General features: G+C 39.4%; 1 protein-coding gene across 1 annotated transcript; it reads right to left on the bottom strand.

Annotated features, from left to right (window-relative positions):
• Positions 1–881: 881 nt before the first annotated feature.
• TDRD12 (tudor domain containing 12) lies at positions 882–22,478 on the bottom strand. The gene is made up of 31 exons (XM_041426535.1): positions 22,458–22,478; positions 20,728–20,886; positions 20,296–20,432; positions 19,086–19,205; positions 18,412–18,467; positions 17,529–17,614; positions 16,404–16,605; positions 16,142–16,218; positions 15,798–15,856; positions 15,011–15,071; positions 14,229–14,333; positions 13,659–13,841; positions 13,068–13,221; positions 12,011–12,138; positions 11,287–11,475; positions 10,456–10,584; positions 9,157–9,274; positions 8,267–8,400; positions 7,956–8,176; positions 7,663–7,762; positions 6,318–6,505; positions 5,796–6,003; positions 5,184–5,276; positions 4,090–4,259; positions 3,529–3,591; positions 3,330–3,439; positions 2,261–2,315; positions 1,694–1,807; positions 1,460–1,613; positions 1,300–1,366; positions 882–967 (listed from the first exon to the last, which is right to left on the bottom strand). Exons 1-31 carry the CDS (start codon positions 22,476–22,478, stop codon positions 882–884), a joined length of 3,747 nt encoding a protein of 1,248 aa, XP_041282469.1.
• Between the last annotated feature and the right edge of the window lie 513 nt (positions 22,479–22,991).

Here is a 22,991-nt window from a genome sequence, read left to right as displayed (position 1 = left end):
GAAATTTTAGTTTTATTTTTTTACACCTCTCCCTCCTATGAACTCTCAGGTATTTTGGGGCTACAACCTCTCTTTTCTGACAGACTCTGCATGACACCCCTTTCTCACCTGCTCCTCCACCCTCGCGTTCCCTCCCACTGACATTAGGGGTGCCCTCAATGCCCTCATTAGGGAAGGCTTCAAAACACAGGAAAATTTTTTCACTAATTCCTTAGTGCCGGAGAATGTTAAAAGCTCACATATGCTCCAAAATGCAACTGCACTTATGCAAGGCCCCAGGAAAGCTCTTCCTCATGAAAACCCTGATCAAAAATTGCTTGAGGCCAGATGAATATTCTTGGACGTATTGGTGCTATTTCTTACGCTGTTCTTTAGACTGGTGCTTTGTATGTATATATGTATGGCTAAACCCACTTTGTGCTTCTACTTCACAGAAGAAGCCTTCTTTTTTGAACAAAAACTAGGGGTAACTTACACCTCCTAATTAACCCACTAGAGACTAATCTACCAGCCCCCAGAAAACCCAAACACCTTACACTGTATTTAGGCATTAAATAAGTCAAAGAAAAAGAGAAGGAAAACATCTGCTCCACAGCTGGTTTTTTCAAGTAGGTAATTTCTGTTGTCATCAAGAGGCAGAGCAGGACCAAAATACAGATTAGATCAGCTCTTAAATGTTCTTACACCAGGCACAGCTTTGGCAGTACCTGTTTTCAGGTGAAGGTTATAATTAAGAACAATTGCACTCAGGTTCTCAATGTTTTTAATTAACAATTACATGAACAAGCCACAGTTACATCAAGTCAAAAATTATATCAGCTATTTAATTAGTAATTAATAATACATTTCTTATCAGAGGGCAAAAGAATGTCTCCTCTGAGTTACTCATCGCTTTCTGTATCGCTGTCTTCTGAGGACTCAAACCACTCCTCAGATCCTGCAGGAGGGTAGGTCACTTTTCCAGAACCTGCAAGTGATTAACAAGGTGTAACATTTACAAACCAGGAAAAAAGGAGCTGCAGAACAAATACATGGTACTATTCAATGACCCAACCCAGCAAGCCCCAACGCTTTCGACTACACACTAGACCAAAAGACTCAGAACCACTTCTGTGTGCCCTTAGTCTGTGCTAAGCTGACAGGAAAGTGCCCTGCTGCCTCTAGGTTGCTCTAGAGGTCCCCCCAGCTCTTCTCAGAGAATCTGAGCAACCTGCTGGAATAAATGAGTATTTCAGATAAAGCCAATGCAAAGAGAATGCTGATCTTTTTATGTGTTATAAACACAGAGTCAATCCTTACCAACTGTAAAAGGCCTTTCATCTTCAGACTCTTCCCAGCGTTCAAAATCCAAGGACACGTGAACATTCTGCTGACAAAAACAGAGTTTGAAATACCTGCTCTGATGGACAGCAAACGTGTTCAGTACATTCAGTAACTCTCAAATTAATTTTCACTTCACCTTGTTCTTCAGTAATTTGCACCATGTCCCTTTTTTCTCTTTTACCAGAAAAATCACAGCCTCCGTATCCTTAATCACACATGTGGACTTCTCTGCAATTAGTGACTGATAGAGCTCCAGGTCAGCCACATAGAGTTTGCCTTCTGAATAAGCACTGCAATATACAGTAAGTTTAAAAACATTAAATTCAAACAAAGACATTTTGCTGATTATACTGAAGTTTCTTAAACCTACCTGAAAGTCACCTTTTCTCTAGAGAACTCACATTTACTGTCAGTTGCCCTCAGTATTTGTACCTTCAGTGTCACACTCACATCATCTTGAAACCACTTGATTGGTGGATGACAGCTGAAAGAAAGTTCATTTAATATGTATTTTCCAAAGCAGAAAACCACTGAGGTTTAGCCAAGCTGTCTCACACAGAGCCAGAATTTGCCCATGAAGTCACAACTCAGCCAAGGAGCCTGGGCCATGCAGACTTGACACCAGCAGCAGTGCCAGCAAAGCAGGTGATGGGACAGCTGTTGAGCTTCCTACATCAGCACCATCCTCCAAATCTCTGGAGCACATCTACAAGTCCCATGGGAGACACACTCCACTGACTCTGATACCCACAGGAATCCCACCTGCTGCCTCATTTCAGGATGCCACCACAGTCTGCCCTCAAAGTGCCAAAGGAAAAGCTAACAGCAAAACCAACCTCTGACAGACAAAAGGATCCTGTCAGTTGGCCAGAGACAGAACAATCCTGTTGGGCAGTTCACATAAAAGCAAGATTGGAAGGAATTGCTATTTTCTTACCCCTTCTGCTGATGCACAGAAGAGTCTTCTGCTTCTTCTGTTTGAACTACAGAATCTAAAAAGAAGACATCCAGAAACATCTTTTATACTTCCCTATACCACAGAAACCAGGTTATTCCCAGAATTTCCCTATACCATCACAAAAATAACTTGCTAGCAACCAAATTACCATCTTTGTCCTTTATATTGTGTACCTCCTATCCTGAAAGATTTCATAAAGTCAATAATTCAACTAAAAAATTTTAATTAGCAAAAATACTGTAGTTGGTGTTAGAAGATTTTAAAAAAACCTAACCAAACATGCTGTTTTCCAGGTCAGGTAAAGGTTTTCTCCAGTTTCAGAAGATGATTTATTTGACACCTGAAACATAATTTTAGGCATTAGTGGGGAGTTTCAGGAATGAAATTATTAATAGTGGTGTCAACACCACAGCTCAAAACATGGCATTAGTGTGACCATTAACAGGGCAAAAACCTTCTACAATAAGCACTCCAGTCTTTTTATCTGCTAGATGTTATTTACCTTCCACTCATGTGTCAGCTGCTAGAACGTAATCCTGTCCCCCTGCTATGCCTAAGCATTTCTAAGCCTCTACTGACAGAAAAGTAAACACATCCTTGAAATTAGATGAAAAAGAAATGGGCAAGGGGGTAAGCAACATTTTCTGCCATCCTCAGTCATGGGGAAAAAATTGTCCTCTCTGAGAACAACTTTATTTCAACAGATTTCAACCCCCTTCAACCCTGTGGCCTTGGACAGCAGAACTCTTGTCCTCTTTACAGCAGTGATGTCCTGCTCACATGTTCCACTCACAGCCAAAGAATTCCAAGTGTATCAAGGACAGAGCATTCCCCAGACAGCCACGCAGTTACAGCAGCAAGAGTCACTCTCTCAGCACCTCCTGACTGCTCACTGGAAGGCAGCTCTGGCTGACTGCAAACATCAGCCACACGGTGCTGCTCTGTGTACCCAGAGCAGCCTGCAGCTGCCAGGATGACTGTTAGGTTGGTATCAAGCACCTAACTTGAATTCATATTTGAAAATTTCTGGAAAGGACTGAAGGCTTACTGCTTGGAGGAGTCACAGGACTGTTACAGCTTTCAGCAGAATTTTCCTGTATCGATGGATCCTGTAGACTGGACGCTTCCTCTAGATCAGCTGTGTCCTCTTTTGTGCTTCTGAACATAGGACAAAGCAGTTTTAAAAGAAAACCCACAAATGGCAGTCAGCTTCACCTTACTTTGTCTCCCCCTACTTTAATACGTACCTTAGTAACAAAGCCTGTATTGAAGTTCCCAGTTTTTCAACAGTAGTCTCGGGCTTAGTGGGTCTGTAAAAAAATGATCCAAGCATTGCATTACACACATTTCAGCACACAGCATCACAATGAAGTAGTCTGGTCCCTAGCATTACATGCTTTGGCAATGACATGGAGGTTCCCAACCTTCCTTTCCCAGGAGAAAGGAATAAATGCAAACAGGTTGTGCCTGAGATACCAGATGTTTACTGACTGGTTACTGAGCATCACAAATTGTGACAGAATCTGAATTCAGACCCTGTACTAACTACAGAGTTAGTAAGTTAGGATTACAGAGTTAGGCAAGTTAGTAACTTGCCTGTCTGCATCAAATTCTAGGTTAACATTTCCTATAATTAGAATTTTCTTTTCCTTGGTGTTATGGGGCTAAAGAGTAGTTAATGGGAAGTAGACACACATTACAAATACAACAGTTTATGCATTTAAATTAACATCACTGTAATATTATTCATATTCAGTTAAATAGAATTTTTCTCTTTATATGCTTAAAAAAAAATTGCCAACACTTACAAATGCTCCAAGCTCTCTGCATGATCCAAAACTGGTATCTGTGTGCACAGCTTCTGAATTTCTCCTACATGTTCAGGATTGTCAGTTCCCAAACCCGTTGACAGAATCTCAGACCGAATGTTGTACTCATTGATCCACATCTTCATCGTGGGAAGACTGGTAACCCCAACCTCGAATTACACAACATAATAAAGGGAAAACACAGCTCTTCAATGGTCTCTCTCCAACTCAAAGCTGCTCTTCTAGTCAAACTTCAAATGTAGCCCTACTGACTTATGCCTGCAGGCAATTTGGTTTTCCTGATTTTCAAACAGGAACCTCCCCGTGCTCAGTAGTTTTCCCAGTATCCACCATCATTTACATTGTGATAATGGCTCCAGTAACTGGCTGTTTGCACTAACAGAACCAGGATGGCACTTAAGTAAACAGTGCCAGCCCTGATCATGTGACAGCCCTAATATACCTCATGCAATAAATAACTGTGAGTCCCACACATCCCCAGAACAGCTGAGGGGGTGGGGGGGCACAATAAAAAACCCCAAAGCCTAGAAACTGATGAAAGGTTTGAGCTACACAATATGGGAACAGAAACTACTGAAAAGAATGACTTCCAGACCATTTTCTCTTTCCAATCCATTTTCCTCTTGTGGACTCACTCCACAAAATCAAGGAGTCTGCTGGATGCTAATGGATGTCAAATTATAAAACAAGAAAACTCCAAGAACAAGAGCAGCCATTTTCCTGTTCTGATCAAAAAAATGAAGGAGCAAAGTTTCAACTTTTTTTAATTTGCAGAAAAATTTAGACTAAAACCAACGGCAAACTAGTGTAAGGGCTGTAAGAGTAGAATTAAGAATTTATAAACAAAATTAATTAAGTCTATTTCATGAGCTATTGGATATCAGCAAACCATCTAGGAGGATTCCAAGTTTCATTTTTCTAGTGGAATGTGACAAACTGCAGAATATATTTCACACGGCAAACTACTGGACACTAGTACCTCCCAAAAACATTTTTATTACTAACTTTGTGGAACAGTCTTGGACCATGTGCAGATATACGAAGACTTCCCAGTGCTGCAATTCTATACCTACCATTGGGTCAACCCAAACTGTCTTTCCCAAGATATGCACCACTTTTGCATGATGAAGTTTTCCTTTAATTTTGTGATTAATGTGATCAGTCACCTAGGAAAAACAAGTTATCACTGCACTTGAGATGCATGGATAACAACACAGCTTTACAGTCACTTTAACAACAATGAAACAACACCTTCTGAGCTTAACAATGAAAAGGGTATGCAACAAATACAGTTTTGAGTAAACCAGTGGAACACTTTAACTTAACTCTAAGTTAGAACAGTACTAGCCTTCAAGGATAATGAAAGATCACTCAAATACAGGTCAATTCAGAGAGGCTATACTTCCCCTGCTCCACCCCCAGAATCCAAAGCAGTGAGAACCTGTTCTAAAATAAAGACATTTAAATCAGAGAAAAAAATCCCATTAACTTCCCTGTGTTACTTCATAGAAAAACAAAAGAAGAAAATGCATCTTCTTAGAACCTGCCCCAACTGCAGCTATTTAGTGTCAATACAAGTAAGCAATCAAATGTGGTACCCCAAGTTTACAGTTTCTAACTGTTTTCTTGTACAAAACAGAAAGTAAAGAGCATAAAGGAAATACCATGCAAAACCTGCTTATTACCTTTGGATTCCATTCAACTTCATTATCTATGGGTTTTACTCTACAAACTATAATTTCCACAGCCTGAGGTGGCAGACTCTGAAACTTCACAGGTAAGTGGAGCAGCTGATCACTATTCACTTGACTTGTCCTGCCTTCATCTACGTATTTAACTGTGACCTTATAGACATTTTCTTCATCTTTTGCTGAAGTCTCTACCACCTGAACCCTTCATACAGCAGGAAAAGAAAGAGAATAATTATTCACGTAATCAGGTGTGCAGGATACATTTTTAAAACCACTCTCATTTTAAAACTGGTATTTCCCCAGCCCACTCTGTAACCAAGTGCATGCGTGGGGAATCATCTTGTTTGCCACTTATGAGCTCAGAGTAGACAACAGCTTTTTAAAAGCATTATTGGCATAGCAGTGTTTTTTTCTGCTGCTTTTGAGGACTTTTTTCTTTACCCAACAGTCAAGATTTTAAAAATCTTTGTATAAATACATGCACATGAATCAAGTAAAAAGCCAACAAAATTTTACCTGTGGCAAATGGCACCCTCACGTAACACATAGAACACTGACTTCTCCACACTGTTAACAGAAATCCTATGTCCTGGTACCTTGAAGTAATCATTCATTTCTTTAGCAAGAACTGTGTATTGGTCCTTTTGTTTCTTGATTATTCGACCAAAGTAGTTTGTTGCATGTACAATGAAGAGAGGCAGGATCTGAAAGGATCAAATACATCAGCAGAAAGGAAGGGTGGGTGACTTCTCAAACCACTGAAATTTAAGTCTATAATTTATATACAGATCACATCCCTCTTTCCAGCCCCAAAAGGTGACAGATGTTGTACACACACATTTCAGAAACCAGTGAGAAGTTGTTATTGTTCTCAATCCTAACTGCCCATAGTTCAGGCAGCAGTGGACAGCAATGTATGGAAGAGGAGCTGATGGGTGTCAGGTGACGACATTCCACCTCAGTGAACACCGGTGAGTTCTGCCAATTACCTGCCAGGCTATTGACCACTCACACATCCTGCACCACTCCAGCTCTACTCTGAACGCTCCCCAGCCTTACAGGCAGAACCGACTGCTTTTTTTGCACCAAAAGGACTTAAATAAAATACTATAAACACACAGCTGTGCACACTAATGAGTAAAATGCTGCTTTGAGAGCACCTCAGATAAAGCCCAAGTATCAAAGGGAGCTGGAGACACAAACTCTTACTGGGAAATAAAGAATCACTGTAGGAAAGTCAACCTTGTAGTCTTGAAGGTTTCATGGATGAGGAACTAGTGAAAAAGAAGTCTAACTAAAACAGCACTCTATAGCAAAAATCTTCCAAAGCACTGTATTTTTGAAGGAAATAACTCTCATGTTCTACCTGCAAGAGATGAGCTCCCCATTTCTTGGGCATACTATAAACGAAAATACATTCTCTAATCCCAAGGCCAGAAAATGCTCAGTTTTCAGCAAGTTTGCATGAACCTGTCAGTTAAGAAAAAAAATCCTTCCACTTCAACTTCTCTTCACTCCCTCAGATTACTCTGTGCTTCCTCTACAAGAAATTTCTCTAAACCTCCATATTTGTTGATTTTAATATATTGTCTCAAATTATAAAATGAACGAATAGACAGAACACAAGTCCTCTTTCCACAAAATGTCAATCTTCAAAGCAGAAAAAAACCCCTGAGATAAACTCAAGATTACCTACAAAACACAACACAAAGAACATGTGGCACACTGATTTAGGCAAGGGAGAGTACATTAATCCTACTGCAGTAAGGTTAATGGAATAAAAAAAAATAAAGTAACATGCTAAGTAGCCGTTTAAGAGCTGTCCTCTTGGTACCCAAGCACAAGGAAAACTGTAACTTACTGTCACACGTTCAGGAGTTTCCATCATTTCAGCTGCACTATTCTGGGCCATGTCTATTGATAAATTAATTTTATGACGATCTGGACACTCTGTTCCGTTCCTACATGAAAAAAACCCACAAGTTCACAAGTGAAAGCAAAGAGCTTTTATCTAAACTACTCTTAAGTGACTGACAACAGGAAAAAAAAAATCACAACCAAAACCTGTTTTAGATAGAAGTGTCCAACAGGAAAATTAATCAAGGAATCAGCAGCAATCATCATTCAGGGCACAAAAACCTGACATTTCCTTACCTGCAAAACCCAAATGTTTTAAGAGCAGCACACAAGGGTCTTGAAAATGTCTCATCTTCCTCAGATTCCTGTACCCTAGCAGTCAAATCATAGAGTTCTTCTGGGATTTCAACTTCTGCATGCTTTAAATAGCAGAGAATCCCAGGTGCATGACAGGAACTGTTCTCTGTCAGCAGAATGACTGACTTGGCCTTCAGATCTTCCTCATCTACAGCAGAATCCTAGAAGTAATGAGAAATATTTTGGAAAAATGTTTATGCACCCACCAGTAATAACGCAGTGTAGCATTCCCAGTCAAGGTTCACCCAAACCTTTATGCCAGTGCTGAAGTTGTCACTCATGCTTTGCAGGCGCTGCCCAAAGACTGCTGGAGATGGGAAACTGAAATGGATCACCCAAGTTGCATCTGTGATTCCCAAGGACTGCTGGCAGTCATCTGTTAAAACTAAGCACATGTTTCACACAGATCTGTAACTGTAAGAACTCAAACACGGAAGTATCACATCACACACAGCACAACTTATTTCCTTCTCCCAAAGGAAGATGAAGATGGATTTCCCCCCAATACATTCCTCTAAGGTTTTTTATTTCTCCAGTCAATAAATCTCATCAGCATATGGCAGACACAGCATTTCATGCCAAGCTCACAGAATTCTCCACTTCCTGTCAGCACCACAGAATACTGAGTGGTGCTCAGTTCTCTGTAATTCACAAGTAAGACAGGAGACTGCTGAAATACTGCAGGAATTCCCATAGCTCTGTGCAGAGGTAAGGCCTCCTTCTTGTTTTGATATAACATATACAACAAATTGAGACTGAAAATGGATAAAGGTCTTTGTTACTGCAAAAAAACTGAAAAACAACTCTACTGGAACTTACAGAAAATTAGTACAATAAGTCTTTGTTGTTTGGAAATTATTTCAGACTTGGTATCTCCTCTGTAGCAGAGAAAATTGTGAAATGATGGAAAATCTTTGAAAAAATTGGTAGTTCTTCTAACTAAGCAGGGAAAATAATAACAGGAGAGAAGAAAAAAACCCAAAAACTAAAGGGCTGTAGCATTAAGAAGTAAACAGAGAACTGGAAAGAATTCATAGGGATCTGCCCCTGTGGAAGTGGTGAGATAACCCAGTGTTAAGTGCTTGGTGCAGATCTCAGCTCTGCATTAAGATCCAATCCCAAGCAGACAGAGAATCCTCACCTAACACAGCAGGAGTGCCAGAACTGTGCATTTTTCTCCACCTCTCCAAGACACACTTAGCATTACACTTGCTCTCTTTATGCTTTTTCAAGGAAACTATTGAGTTGCTCTTCAGTGCCTGCATGGCAAAGTGAAAAGTTATACATTCCTGCAATGCTGCAGTACTTGCTCCAATCAAGTCTAAGAGGCAGCATTTCTTACTAGAATTTAGCACATCTTACTGCAGAGATACAACAAAAGAGCTAATGAAATTTAGGTTTCTTATATGAAAACAAAAGTATTAATGGAGATAAGGTTCATTAATTTCCTGTATAAAAAGAAAACTACAAGCTCATGTTCTCATGTTTTAATACATTAGATACACATTTAAGAAAATAAAAATGTCAAGCTTTTCCCTTCGTTAATGTGTCCTCTCTGATTCCATGATTTAACAACATGCAGCTTCATGTGTCAGCCTCTCAGAACAAGTACTCTTCATCACATGAACCCTTGACGTATTTTCAGAGGTCATATAAAATATTTGAAGTTGGTGTTCAAAGAATTCTTGTCCAGCAAGTATTACTATGAACATATTCAATCCTACTTTAACATCAACAAACACTTTTATATAAAGTGGTGGCAGGGTTGGTTTTGATATGCTCGAACCCTCAAATATTCAAGGGAAATGTGTTAGAAAGTTACAATCCCAAACCAGATTTGCTGCCATTAACAATCATCAAAGAATAAATGTAGCTATGATATTTTATTAAAAATCCTTTCCTAGGATTTTTCAGCCTCAGGAACGAAATGTAAACAATAACTATCTGCTGCTGTGGAATGCAACAGGTGCATCTTCCATTGGTCCACGTGGATTGTTTTCCATTGATGACCAATCAGCCACCTGTGCCAAGGCTGTGAGCAGTCACAGGATTTTGTTATGCATTCTATTGTGTTCTTTGTAACCTTCTGATCATCTTTTCTCTCTGTTCTTTTAGTATAGTTTTTATGTAATATTTTAATATAATATATAACATAATATATCAGCCTTCTGAAATGGAGTCAAACCTTGCGTATCCACACACAGAGTGTTCACCACAACAAATAAACATTCCAGATGCACTAATATTTACACCAGAAATGAACCCTGTAAGTTTCACATGATCTATGCCAGCTACTTGCTGGCAGTCAGTCTGGGGTTACTTTTAGCAGGAAAGATTAACTTCCAAATTCACATTCCTCCTTTGTTCTCAGAAGCCAAGATATTTTAGTTTGTTGTGACTTCAAAAAACACCCTATATCTAAGTTTAAACACTTTCTTACCTTATGAATCATCTCTACTTCAGTTACTGAGTCAGTGAAGACCAGCACTTTCTGAAGATTCCTCTGGGCAAAGTCCAGGATTTTGAGTAACTCAGCAGTTCTGTTGCTGTTCATGCAGGGTTGCACCACCTAAAAGCAAATATGAAACAGAAAGCTGGAAATTCATGTAACCCATACATACTTTACTACATAATTCTTCCTAATCCTAACCTTGATGCGTCCACACATTTACACTTTCAGTTCTGCTCAATCATTAAGGCTTCTCACAAAAACTTGTGGCTTTTCAGTTTCCTTACATGCTCAGAGTATCTGCTTTAGGAGATTTCCCAACACTTAAAATCCACAAACGACTCCATGCTGAGACACAGTGTAATTAAAATCAAACTTAAAACCATTTTGTGTTACTCCTCAGGGATATACCACATTGACTGGAAATATATAACAGGCCATCTAGAAATTTGAGGTCAAAAGTCTGGTACTGTGTGAAAGCAGCAAACCAAATGCTTTACTTGATTTGCCTTGGCACTGCCTACCTTGTAGTTCTCCCAGTCACACCTAACAACTGCAAAAACATTCTGGTCAAGAACTGTACTGTCTGCAAACACATCTCATCAAATTTACTCGTTTGCACTAACCATTAGATAGTCAAGAGACTGTCTTCATCTCAATCCTACAGAAGAAAGCTGGAGACCTCCAGCTCCTTCAGTGACTCACCTGCACATGATTTCTAACTTCAGCTCACACTGGGAGGCAGCAGTGCAGCACCACCTGCTTCCAGTAAACCAGCAGCAGCCACATATCCAAGCAGTGACATAGTTTCCAAAGTTTTACCTGTTGCACATTTCCAAAGATGGCAGCTTCTTCAATAACAGTTATCACAATGTGAGGATCATTCATGAACTCCTTTATCAAGGGTGTGATATGTTTATTCCACTGAGTTCCCACAGCAATGATCTGATGTGGTCGATTTCCCTGTGTCTGAGCAGTGGCTTTCTTGTAACAATCCAGTATAGTGAACACCTAGGAAGAAAAGATGTTTTTTTCTCTCCTCTCATCATATTCCAGCAAGCTCATGACAACCCAGAAAAATACACTGTTTGAGAACACTGTTTTTCCCAGTCACAAAGCCACAGCAAACTACAAGTTTCACCCCCCAAAAGAACAGTTTGGCATGAACACTTTTATCCTATTCTTTGCATGACTTCTGAAGCCAGAGAAAGCAACAGGACAGCATATACATGTGCATGCAGGATTCTGTCCAGAGAAGATGGAAATCTCAGGAAAAAGATCTCTACAAATCTGCAATATAAAAAGCCTAGACAAAGCAGATCTGAGAGGGCAGAGGCATTCAGCAAAAACTAGGTGGTAAATAGAAAACAAGCCCAACATGCCAACACAGTAATCTGCAAACACAAAAATAAAAAGTAAGAAAGAAAAAAAAGAGGGCATTCATCATAAACCCACTTCCAGTGTTTTTTCCTCAGCACGTGCCACTGTTTCAGATACATGCACAACTGGAACAGCATTTTACCAAGCGAGTGTGTAAGCTATTTACCTGTTCACAAGTGTCAGAGAACAGCACATCAACCTCATCCAGAACAAGATGGCAAAGCCTACACAAGAACCCAGTGTTATGTTCCAGCAGCCTCAGGAGGTTGTGTGGTGTAGTCACTACTACTTCACCTACAAGTTGGAAGCAAAGACTGTTACCATTAACTTACTACTTGGAAGAGAATTACTGTGACAAAGGACATGGTAGTAGCTCTATTAAAAAGGGTCACATCTGTATTTCAGATTCATCAACTTGAAGCTGGGGAGTTTGTATTTTTCTACACCTGCAAGTTTTCCAACACATGAGTGGGTGAGGCTCTGATATTCTGAAATCCAGTGAAATGTCTGAGCATTAGCAAGTTTACAAAGCAGGATGTCATCTCATTTTCCATGAAGGTACTGGAAGTAGAGGTAATAAATAACGTCAGAACCAAATAGCCAGAAGGGAAATATTTAGAAATATTTATGAAGAGAAATTTCAGGAAAGTTGAGTTTCAACAGTGGAAAAAAGCACACATTGTAGCTTAGGAATTTACACAGACCTTTGTGCACATGTATCTTATCTACACATATAAATAAAACACCAATCTTCGCTGCTGCAAATAACCAACAGCTCTGGTGCTTAAAGGTCTGAATTCACCCACCAGGCTCAAACCTGAACGATGGATGAAAAAATACCAACTGCTGAAATGGAGTTTTACACAACTCTTCCTAGTTTTATCCATAGTCCTTACTCCCTTGGCACAACAAAAACCACTTTTGAAAATGCAGGTATCAAACAAAGGCACGAAACCAGAACACACCTAAATGTTTAAAGTACGTACATCTAAGCAAGGCAGGTCTCCCAACAGCTTTTTTATTACTTCTGTGCTGCTTCTCCATGGAGCACCCCCTGCATGCTACTGAGTTAGATGCACAAAGTACTGAGCATTTATTGTAACAGCAAATTGTAAACCACCATTTAAACAAATAAACCAAGAACTTGAGAAGCAGGAATGCTTCTGCAATCAAGGCAGTCCACACTGCCTTGAGGCACAACTAAGATGACAAAGTATTCTTACAACCTCGGATTTCCATCTGGCTGGCTGCTTCCTTGTTCTGCCCAAGGATTATCAGCATTGGATGAAGGTGTCTGCAGCCTTTCCTGTACGTTTTCAGCAGGTCAAAAACAAGTTGTGCCTTCTTCCATCCAGGACATAAAATCAGTGCTAGTGTCTACATACACAGGTACAAAAATTAACAACATGTGTTAGACAGAAGTACAAAACCTTAAGAATCTTGTCTTACTAAGGTTGTACTGGGCCATTTTCAGAGTCCCTTACAACCTCAGTAATTCCATGATCTAACAGAAGCTAGAAAATGCAATGTAGTATTTAAAACAGCTAATACCCAATTTAGTTTAATTAAGTACATACTACTTGTGCAGAAACAAAGCTCCACTGTGTCTGTAAGTGCCAGGGCATAAACCACTTGTTAGGGATTGTTTTAAACTAAGTTTGGGATTCCTCCCATTCACAGAGTCCATCCAAGTCCTCTAAGAAGAGGCCTTAGAGAAACTGGCCAGCATCATGAAGACATACTGAGATGACATTAATGTATACATTCCAAACATTCAGAGCAGTAACAGGTTCTCTGGTCCAATATATACATACCCCACTCATGTTGGGCAAGGCTTCATAGCCACTTTCCTGCAAAAGGGTAAGAACTGGTGGAATATATAATAAAGGATCATTTCCCTGATGGGAGATGGCAACGACATCACATCCCCCAGCTACTGGTGGCCAACAGTAGGACTGGGTGAAGGTAGGGCCTGAAAACTTGTTCCAAGCAAGTTCCTACAGAAACAGAAATTAAGAGTTTCCCATTAAATCTGCATACATGAACACCAACAAAACAAGACAAAGCATAACAATGAGTGATTTAAAAGCTTTTGACTCACTACATAACAAATGTCCTTAACAGGAAATATGAAAAACCACCTTCTGGGCTCAGCTGTTAAATTACTGTACTGAAATTCAAATCCACTTGTAGCAGTGGCTAATATACCAGAAAAAAAAGTGTAGAATTCTTACAGCATTTCTCCAAAGCTTCATTTATTCAATCACACGAACAACCTTGTACACATTCCTCAAACAAACTGAGGTACTACTGTACCTACTGTGCTAATTTGAGGTATGGAACTTGTCTTAAAATGATAATCAATGTAGTATCATCACCTCTACCTTTTTCAGACCATCAAAAAGTGGTGCTGTTTCCAAAAGTGATGATGGTTCAATTTTCTTGCTCAGGAACACAAAGTTTTTTTCTTTCCCAACATTCTGAAAACTCTGAAATCATGAGATAAATAGATGATAATGGCAATACTTAACAAAAGGGGTTTAGCTTAAACAAAACTCAGAAGCACTCACTGTATTTAAAAAAATGGCATTTTGATGTAAATGCATCAAATTCTAAATTCACTTTAAATATGATTCATACATACAGTTACACATTACAAGTTACAGGTTACAAACACCAAGGGCGAGATAAAAACTCGTTATTGCTATTCCTGAAGAAAGATTTTCAAAGATGGTCTTAACTGTCTCAAACCCTCCAGGAGATGCAGTGGATACTCTGTGTACAGCTGGCACTCAGTCCCACAAGGAGCAGCAGGACTGCAGTCACAATGCAGATGGCAATTTCTCTCCATCGCTCCTTCTCTCTTCTCTGCTCCAGTGCAGGTCCTCCACAGACTGCAGCCCCTTCAGAAACATCTGCATGGAGCTCCTTCTACTCCTCTGACCCTGGCAGTGCCTATTTCTCATTTTTTTTTGTTCCCTTCCCTGTGTTTCTGCCCTTTCTTAAATTCAGAGCGGCATCCCCAACTTGGCTGGCTGGCTCAGCTCTAGTCTGCAGAGGCCAATGCAGGAGCACCAGCCCCTGCCCTCCTTCCACAAAGACCCAATGCTACCAAAACCAAAATGTTTGCACAAGAGAAGTTAATTTGAAGTAATGTTTGAAATACCTGTTGATCATCTTCAACTGTGTGTGTCTGAAGGAAATTAGAATTTAAGAATTGTGGAAGCCTGAGAAACAGAGATATTAAATCCAACATAAATGCAAAAGAACAACGTAATTTATAAATACCACCAGTATTTCCCAAGTGTTATGAAGCAATTCACTTGAAGTATTTCTAACATATTTATCTATGCCATTGAGAAAAACCCTGAATACAAAAGGAGAAATATAAATCCACCACCTGAAAAGAAAAATTTAGTGAAAATAGTATTTCAGAATCTTTTTCAAAGTTAGTTGGTAAGTTCCCTGACATTGGAAGAAAAATAAACTGGACTGTAGAAAAAAAGGCTTCTTAAAGTTCCAAAACATAAAACAACTCATCTTTGTATCAGTTAGAAACTGAAAGAAGAAATACTCCTGAGGTTTACTACATATGCATCAACTGACCTGCAGCACAGTGAAAGCACTGCACAAACTGACCCAGCCATATTTCATGAAATCTGAAAACTTTATCAACCACACTAGAAATAAAATAAAGCAAATTAACACACTTACTGTGCAGAAAAACACCTGCCCACCACACCCCTGAAATCAAGTTACTGTTTAGAAATAACTGGTATTTTTGCAGGGTAACTATCAGAAGCTTTGAAGTCCCTCCTTCCCCAAAAGCACGTGTATGTGGCTTCCCTTTCCCTCTGCCCTTTAGAGGCCTAAGAACAGAACTGCAAACACACTGCAGCTCCCAACTGTCTGATGACAGAATCATTCTGAATATTTAACATACTGCACCACACCTCTCTGTTTGAACTGCTTTATCTTCCTTGGGAGGCAAACCTGGCACCATGCTGACCACCTAGAAAGAAAACACATTTTAAGCACTAAAATACTGTTCAAAAGCAGTATTTAAAACACAAAGTTGAAAGTGGTTTTCTTACCCAATTGTGGGATTCTCCAAATATTCTGCATCATTCTTTTATAAATGCGAAGTTTCTTTGACTAAGGCAACAATTTTGATAAAACAAGCTTCAGAAAACTGTCTGAGAATAACAAACTGGGTGACTACAGCACTCCCACATCTGGCCTATGTATGTTTTTGTTAGCTTGTATTTCACAATTTAATACAAAATGTAATACTTACAGGCACAGTATTGTCATTTAGATCTGTATGAGACCTTTGGGATGGCTTTTCAAGAACAGAATTACAACCAGCAAGACCTAAAAAGGTAAATAAAATGGAGCTACCAATTTCTGATTATCTGAACACATAAAAAGCCAGAGATGGGCACCACATGTCCCAGTCACTGGGATCCACCCCAAGACAGGACACTCCCATTCCACATATCCAACTAAACATCCAAAGTGCTGCATGTAGGACTGTCTTCCCCACTCGTGGGTCCCACCTGGCCCAAGATGTGGTGACACTTCCTCCCCAAAGGGCAGTTTTGGCCTGGCAAGAAACGTAGGACCAACAAACTCCACTGGAACACACTCAGCATTTAAGGACACTTCATCATCAGAAACATCTGAAGAACTCCCTGCAGTCCCTTCATCTTCCTTGTAATGAGCAAAGTGCTTTGCAACCAGATCATCATTAACACAGATCTATAAAAAAACCCAAACAACATCTTTTTTGACCAATGTCAACAAGCAATAAGCCACACCAGCACATACTTGCTTAAAATTTACGTGAAGCTTTGAACAAAAGCAGTGCTTTTATAAATGATAAAAAAACCCAAACAAAATCCAACCAAACAGAACATCAGACATAAGAAATACCAGTGGATGATTTCTGTATTCAAGTATTAATTCTAAAAAAAGAAAAGTTCTATCTTTATGTATGTTCTTTCAACAGCTCTTAATTAGTGAGTTCTAAGTTTCTGGCCAAAATTTTGTACTGAATTAACTGCTTCTAGGAGCCCTACACGTCTAAAAGAACCCTCTAATTCAGTGAAGCCTCTTTATTTCTTTTGGATTCAGCATACACCAAAATCTGGCAGAAAAAAAAAAGCAATATTAGGCTTAAAACTTCTTCTATGTACCATACAGCTGCTTATGTCTGGCAGTAGCTATAGTATAAATTTCACACAAGTTACACATTTTGGCAAGTGGAACTAGACTGGATGTTTTTTCCAGCTCCTTGAGGACTCACCTGTATGCAAGAGTGTGAAATTTTAGTTATTTTTACAGTATTATGCAGCTGCCTTACTGAAACATCTTCAAATATGATACCACAAGACGTACACCAAATAATGTATATAGTTATCCACTTAAATACTGCCTGGACTTCACTTGCTTGCCAGTAATGAAAAAGAAAAAAGGTTCATGCAGAGAAAAATACAAGCCCTGCCTCTTGGAATTTCTCCAGATGTTTACAATGAACAGCACTGTAATAAAAACCTCTAATAAGTTCATGAGTTAGCTTCTACTGTATCTGATTGAAACTACAAAACTTGCAAGTCATGCTTTCCAGTCTTAAACTAATAGCAAAGTACACTAATAGAGTTGAAAATATGAAAGTATCTTACCTTTTCATCTCTTATAGTCACAAAAAGAAACACCTCTAACACTTTATCTTCTACTGTCTGTATTGTGGCTTTAACCTCGGTAGCCTCTAAACATAGTAATAAAAAGTAAAAAGAATAAACCCATATCACACTATCAGCATTCTTCACTTGAACTGACAGAGACAAAAACAGGCATCACAATTAAAAATGCGTAACACTTGTTATTTCACCTAAGTGAAACAAAGAATTTAACAATAAAAACTTAAAAGCTCCAAAAAGGAACCTGTCCTTAGTCTTTGGAGAAGGACAGAGCTGAAACAGATTAACAACGCCTCGAGACAAACCACTCTTAGCTCTACACTGAAAGTCCTGGTTTTCTCTTGGGATCTGACAGTCTGGGGCACCAGCATATGCTTTTCCAAGTGTGACATTTCCTTTTCTCGAAAGGAGTTGTATTTGTACATCTGTACAGCTTTGTTACACTTTTCATTTGGGCAAACACAGCCAATCCAAGTGCTGGAGCACCTCTGCACATGCTAATGCAGGACAGCAGTGATGCTCATTCAGAGTCTCACGCTGAATACACGGAATGGTTCCAATGGTCAAAACCAACGTGACATGGATGCTCCCTCAGTTAGCCTGATCTAGCCTAAACACAATCTATTTAACTACCAAAATTTATGCAGCATGGAAGCCCAGAGTACTCAAAATACAGCTCCCAAAATACTTGTGCCTTAGTCAGTCCATACTTAGGCAGCTCCTTTCTCACTGTTTGTTAAAAACTGCTGTTTTTAACTAACAGCATTAATAAATATAATCAGCTGTACTCAAGTATAATGAACTTGTACACAAGTACTACATTTCTCTAACAATTTTTTTTTTTCCAAAAACTGAAGTGCTTTACCTTCAAGAAGCTTTCGAAAATGATGGATAGCAGCGGTATCCCATCTTTTGGCTGGTCTAGGAAAATAAACATAACCAGTTTTTCCACACTATCAAATGTGAAAATGGTAGTTTAAAAAAAAATTCTATACAAGCACAAAGCTCTAAATCATGCAAATTCTTACAAAGTGCCCAACTAGATAAATCAGCAGAATCTGATTACTCAGCACATTAGTTTGGTAATATAGTTCCAGCTCACCAATATCATCAACTGATCAAAATTAAAAGATGTTTTGTCAAGGTATCGTGGCTTGCACCAAATATAAAATAGGAAGAAACCATGGAATCATTTAGGTTGGAAAAAAACACACGATCATTAGTAGTTAGGAGTACACCTCCTAACTCAGCACTGCCAAGGCCACTACTCAACGATGTCCCTCAGTGCCACATCTATGCATCTTCTAAATCCCTCCAGGGATGGGATGGACTCCACCACTTCCCTGGGGAGCTTTGTCCTCTCAGCTGCAATAGAGCTGATTTTCGTCTTAGTAGCTGGTACAGTTCTGTGTTCTGCATTCACTATTTGAATACTGCAGGTTTCTTCTTGAAATATAATAATCCCTTCTAAAAAATTCTGCACTAAACCCTCGCACTTCAGAAATGCATCAACAGAATGCATTTACTAGCTCTCCTTACCCTATTTTGGCAGTGTTTTCACAGTAGTCAATGTGCAGTGTCAGTGGCTTTGTGCAGTACAGCCGACACTTCTTTGCTCTGTCTGGGATCTTTCCAAATGCTTCTGCTAAAACTCGAATGCTGCAAAACAAAGTAGAAATTATCTCATTTTACAGGGCAGAATTGCTTCTCCAGAACTCACTGGCCTCACACCTCCTGTTACCCTGAATTTGACAACACAGAATTCTTCCAGGAGTTTGGATCCCACTGGCTCCCACCTTGAAACCACTGTCTTACTCTAAGAGGTGCCATCAGGACCAACTGGTGACCAGGCTTGCTGCTCCATTCATTTAGTATCACTACACATGCAAGTCACCTGGAATCTCTCTGATCCTTTGCCACTGCAGTTTAAAGTCTTCTTGCTACTCATCTTCTAAATATCTTCGTGGTATTTAACCCACTGTCAATTTGTTTTCCAACAAAGCAACAGTCAACTTAAAACATTATTTATTTTAAAATACTTTAAGTAAGTTCTAATTTTGTGGAATACTACCAAAACCAATTTAGTGAAGTTTCTTGTGCTCCAAGTTGCATATTTTAATAGACAAACCGTAAGAGCTGGACTAGCTTGCTCCAAAACATAAGAATGTATTTTTCAAGACTTTAAAACCACAAGGTTTTACACTCATTTCATCAAGAATTCAGAACTTTTGAAAATGTACCTTTTTTTGGCACCAAGCCAAGACAAACTGCCAGCTCTTAGTAAACAAGCTGTTCAACTGCAGTGGGAAAACCCCCACATATTTCTGTTTAGACCTCAAAAGCTGCTGCAGCAAGTGAAACCCTGCTTCTTTAGATGATTTTTGTGCCTGAACTTCACTGGCTGTATTTTTTTTAGTATACACCAAATTATTAAAGAAGAAAATAATATAAAGATAAGTTTTAACTGGCAATCACATGTCTCAATCACAACAGACTGACATTATTTCTATTCTGAATCTTTAAAAAAGCAAAACCTAAAATGGAAAGCATCTTTATCACAAAATAAGGACTGGTTTGCACTTAGGTTCTTCCAAGTGTATCGTTTGGTTAGCAGCTTCTTGTGGACACAATCTACACCTCAATTAAACCAAAGCACTGACTAAATAAATATTAACAGCATCTGTATCTTTTAACAAATATATTCTATGTGATGCATTAACAAACAAATCACAGTAACAAAAGCACATACTTCTCTGATGGAACAGAGCAGTACTTGGCATAATCCACAAGGAAACAGCCGAGCTGGTAACCATCTGCCTGGCAGCGGACTGACTCGACCAGAGCCCTGCACCAGCACTTCAGCTCCTCACTGAACACCACATAAACCTGAAGAAGAGACAAAGAACAAGACAGCAGTTTCTTCACATGGCCCCAATTACACTCAAAGGCTTTTCAAAGTCAAGGACACAGTATTGATTACACAGCTTTCCATTTCCTTTGCAAAATGCAAGGCTTATAGCTTTCACAGTTAGGAGGCTTACAGATGAGAAAACACAACTCACAGAGATGCTATTATTTCTTTATCTGTGTAAAATTAAAAAAAAACCCAACAACATATATTTGATACTTCACACCCAAACAGATTCAAATAATAGATTTCTACGTAAAGCAGTGATCTTACCTGGCCTTTTTTTATTTCCTCTTGTTTTACTTGCTCTGCATCTTTATAACTGTTATAAAACTGGTCCATTTCAGCATTCAGGTTTTGATACACAGTTTCACCAGCTACACCAGGCACACATTCTTTCACAGCAATCCAAAAGCAATTAGGATCCTCAACCTGGGCCAAGGAGCAGAGAATAAACACTACTGACTTTTAAGAGTATCTGAGCAGCAGATGTAAAAGTAAAACTTGATTTTTACAGGACACTTTCAAAATTATGGTGACTGACACTGAGGTAGAGAATGTTAACACATGAAACATCTTTCACCTTCACTGCATTAGTTCATGAAACAGCTTCTCAGCTTCCAAATCTCTTTAGCACTGCAACAAACAGCATGTGGGGATTACAAAGGAGGAGCATTACCTAGAAAGTTGGTTAAATCAAACAGTGGGCAAAAGTGCAAAGACAAAGCTTTTTATTTCCACATGAAGTCCATCAGGAAGTACATAAAAAACCCTAAACACATGACCAATCTCACCAAGGGGCTTTTCCTTCTGCTCAGTGTCAGCATGCCAACCAGCTTCTTTAGAACAGGGTGAGAGCTTTCTGCTAAGCCTTTGTAAACTATCACATTCCAGTGTTCCAGCTGATGTGGGTCCCCAGCTAGTGTGGCTTAATCCCAGTAGGCAGCTAAACCTCACACAGCTGCTCCCTCATCACATCCCTGCAGCAGGATGACCAATCTGAAGGACAGAGGTGAGAAAACTCACAGGCTGACATTAGAGCAGCTGACTAGGCAAACCAAGAGCTGCACGTGCAACCAAAGCAACACAAGGAGTGGATTCACTGCTCCCCACTGGCAGCTGCTCGGCCACTCCAGAACACAGAGCTCCATCACACACAGGGCTGCTGACCAGAGACATACCTGCAGCTTTTACTGCTCAGCCTGACATCATGCAGTGGGGAATATCCCCTCAGTCATCTGTCCTGGCTGTATTCTGCATTTTCCACAATCTCCTGTGAAATTCAGGATAATCTAGTACTATACTACACATTATTTAACACTGTGTTGCACATCCTCCATTTTAGATTTTAGCTGCATCCCTACTGTGGGAAAGAAGGAATCAGAAGTGTAAAAATGGTGTGGAAGCTGGTACAATAGCTCAGTGACCTTGCAGCTGGGAATGCCAAGGCTTGGAGAATATCAGAGTAGGAAATCCCATCTATTACACTTACTGCTGTTGATCCTCTGTTTTGAGAAGTAGCATTTGTGTAGAGGCAATACGGGTGTTTGGAGAGGCCTGGAGGCACTCTCATGGACACGCTGAGCTCTGTGTTAGGATAAAGATCAAAGCTCAGAGATCATAAAAAGCACAGGGGAGCTCACAGGGCTCTTGATAAATCCTGCTGGGATGAGCTGAGTCTGCCAGTGTCCACCTAGGTCTGCCCCAGATCCTCCAGTTAGCCAGGCCACTAAATAAATTTACTCCCTTTATTTCAGCTGTGGTTTTGTGATTTTTCTGGCTGCCTGCCTGTGTTAATTCACACACCTTCTCACCTATTTTACAATAAAAACTATAAAATAAAACTAACAACAAAATATACATAACCCAAATATGACTCCACAAGTGCAAAGAAATGCTGATGAATACAAATACACAGGCAACATTTTTTGTAAATGTGACCTCAAGAAAGTCACGTGGCAATAGACATCAATCCTTCAGATTTAAAAAAAAAAGCAACATACCTTTAATACCACGACTTCCATGTTTATCTCCTGTATCTCCCTAATCACTACTGTAAAAGAAAAATATATGATAAACCATTTTAATCACCACCATTTGTTTCAAAGCCTATTTGAAGAACACACACCTAAAGCAAGCCTACAGATTGTTACTACTCATTTCAGGAGTACTAGTTAAGCAACTTATTACTTACGATTTACATGTTTCAAAGGGTTCAAACCAGCTTTCTTAATGAGGGACTACGTTAAAGCCTAATTAGGATTTGCCATCCATGCGGCATCTTTTCCATTCAAAGGCCAGCAAAAATAGGATGATCACAGACAAGGGCTGCTACAACCTTGCTACATGATCAAATGAACAGAAACACCAGAGCAACTTTACTTTACAACTTTTAAAAAATCTCTCAGCCTCATATAAAAGACGAATCCCTAACTTAGCAAACAAGTTTAACGTCACAGATTTTTATTAGTATTTCATACTAAATCTGTCTGCAATGGCACATACCAGACCTAGGAGTTACAACAGAATAATGAAAC

The sequence above is a fragment of the Onychostruthus taczanowskii genome, unplaced genomic scaffold, assembly GCF_017590055.1.
Source record: "Onychostruthus taczanowskii isolate IOZ18803 unplaced genomic scaffold, ASM1759005v1 scaffold113, whole genome shotgun sequence".
Taxonomy (NCBI): Eukaryota; Metazoa; Chordata; class Aves; order Passeriformes; family Passeridae; genus Onychostruthus; species Onychostruthus taczanowskii.
This window is presented reverse-complemented; position numbering and strand designations above follow the sequence as displayed.

Excerpts from the sequence above, each read along its gene's own strand:
- TDRD12 (XM_041426535.1), bottom strand. The coding sequence starts at position 22,478 with ATGGAAGTCGTGGTATTAAAG. Across the intron at positions 19,206-20,295 it reads TGCTCTGTTCCATCAGAGAA|CATTCGAGTTTTAGCAGAAG; the intron begins GTATGTGCTTTT and ends TTTGTTTTGCAG. Across the intron at positions 2,316-3,329 it reads TCCTGTGACTCCTCCAAGCA|ATTCTGTAGTTCAAACAGAA; the intron begins GTAAGCCTTCAG and ends TCTTCTTTTTAG.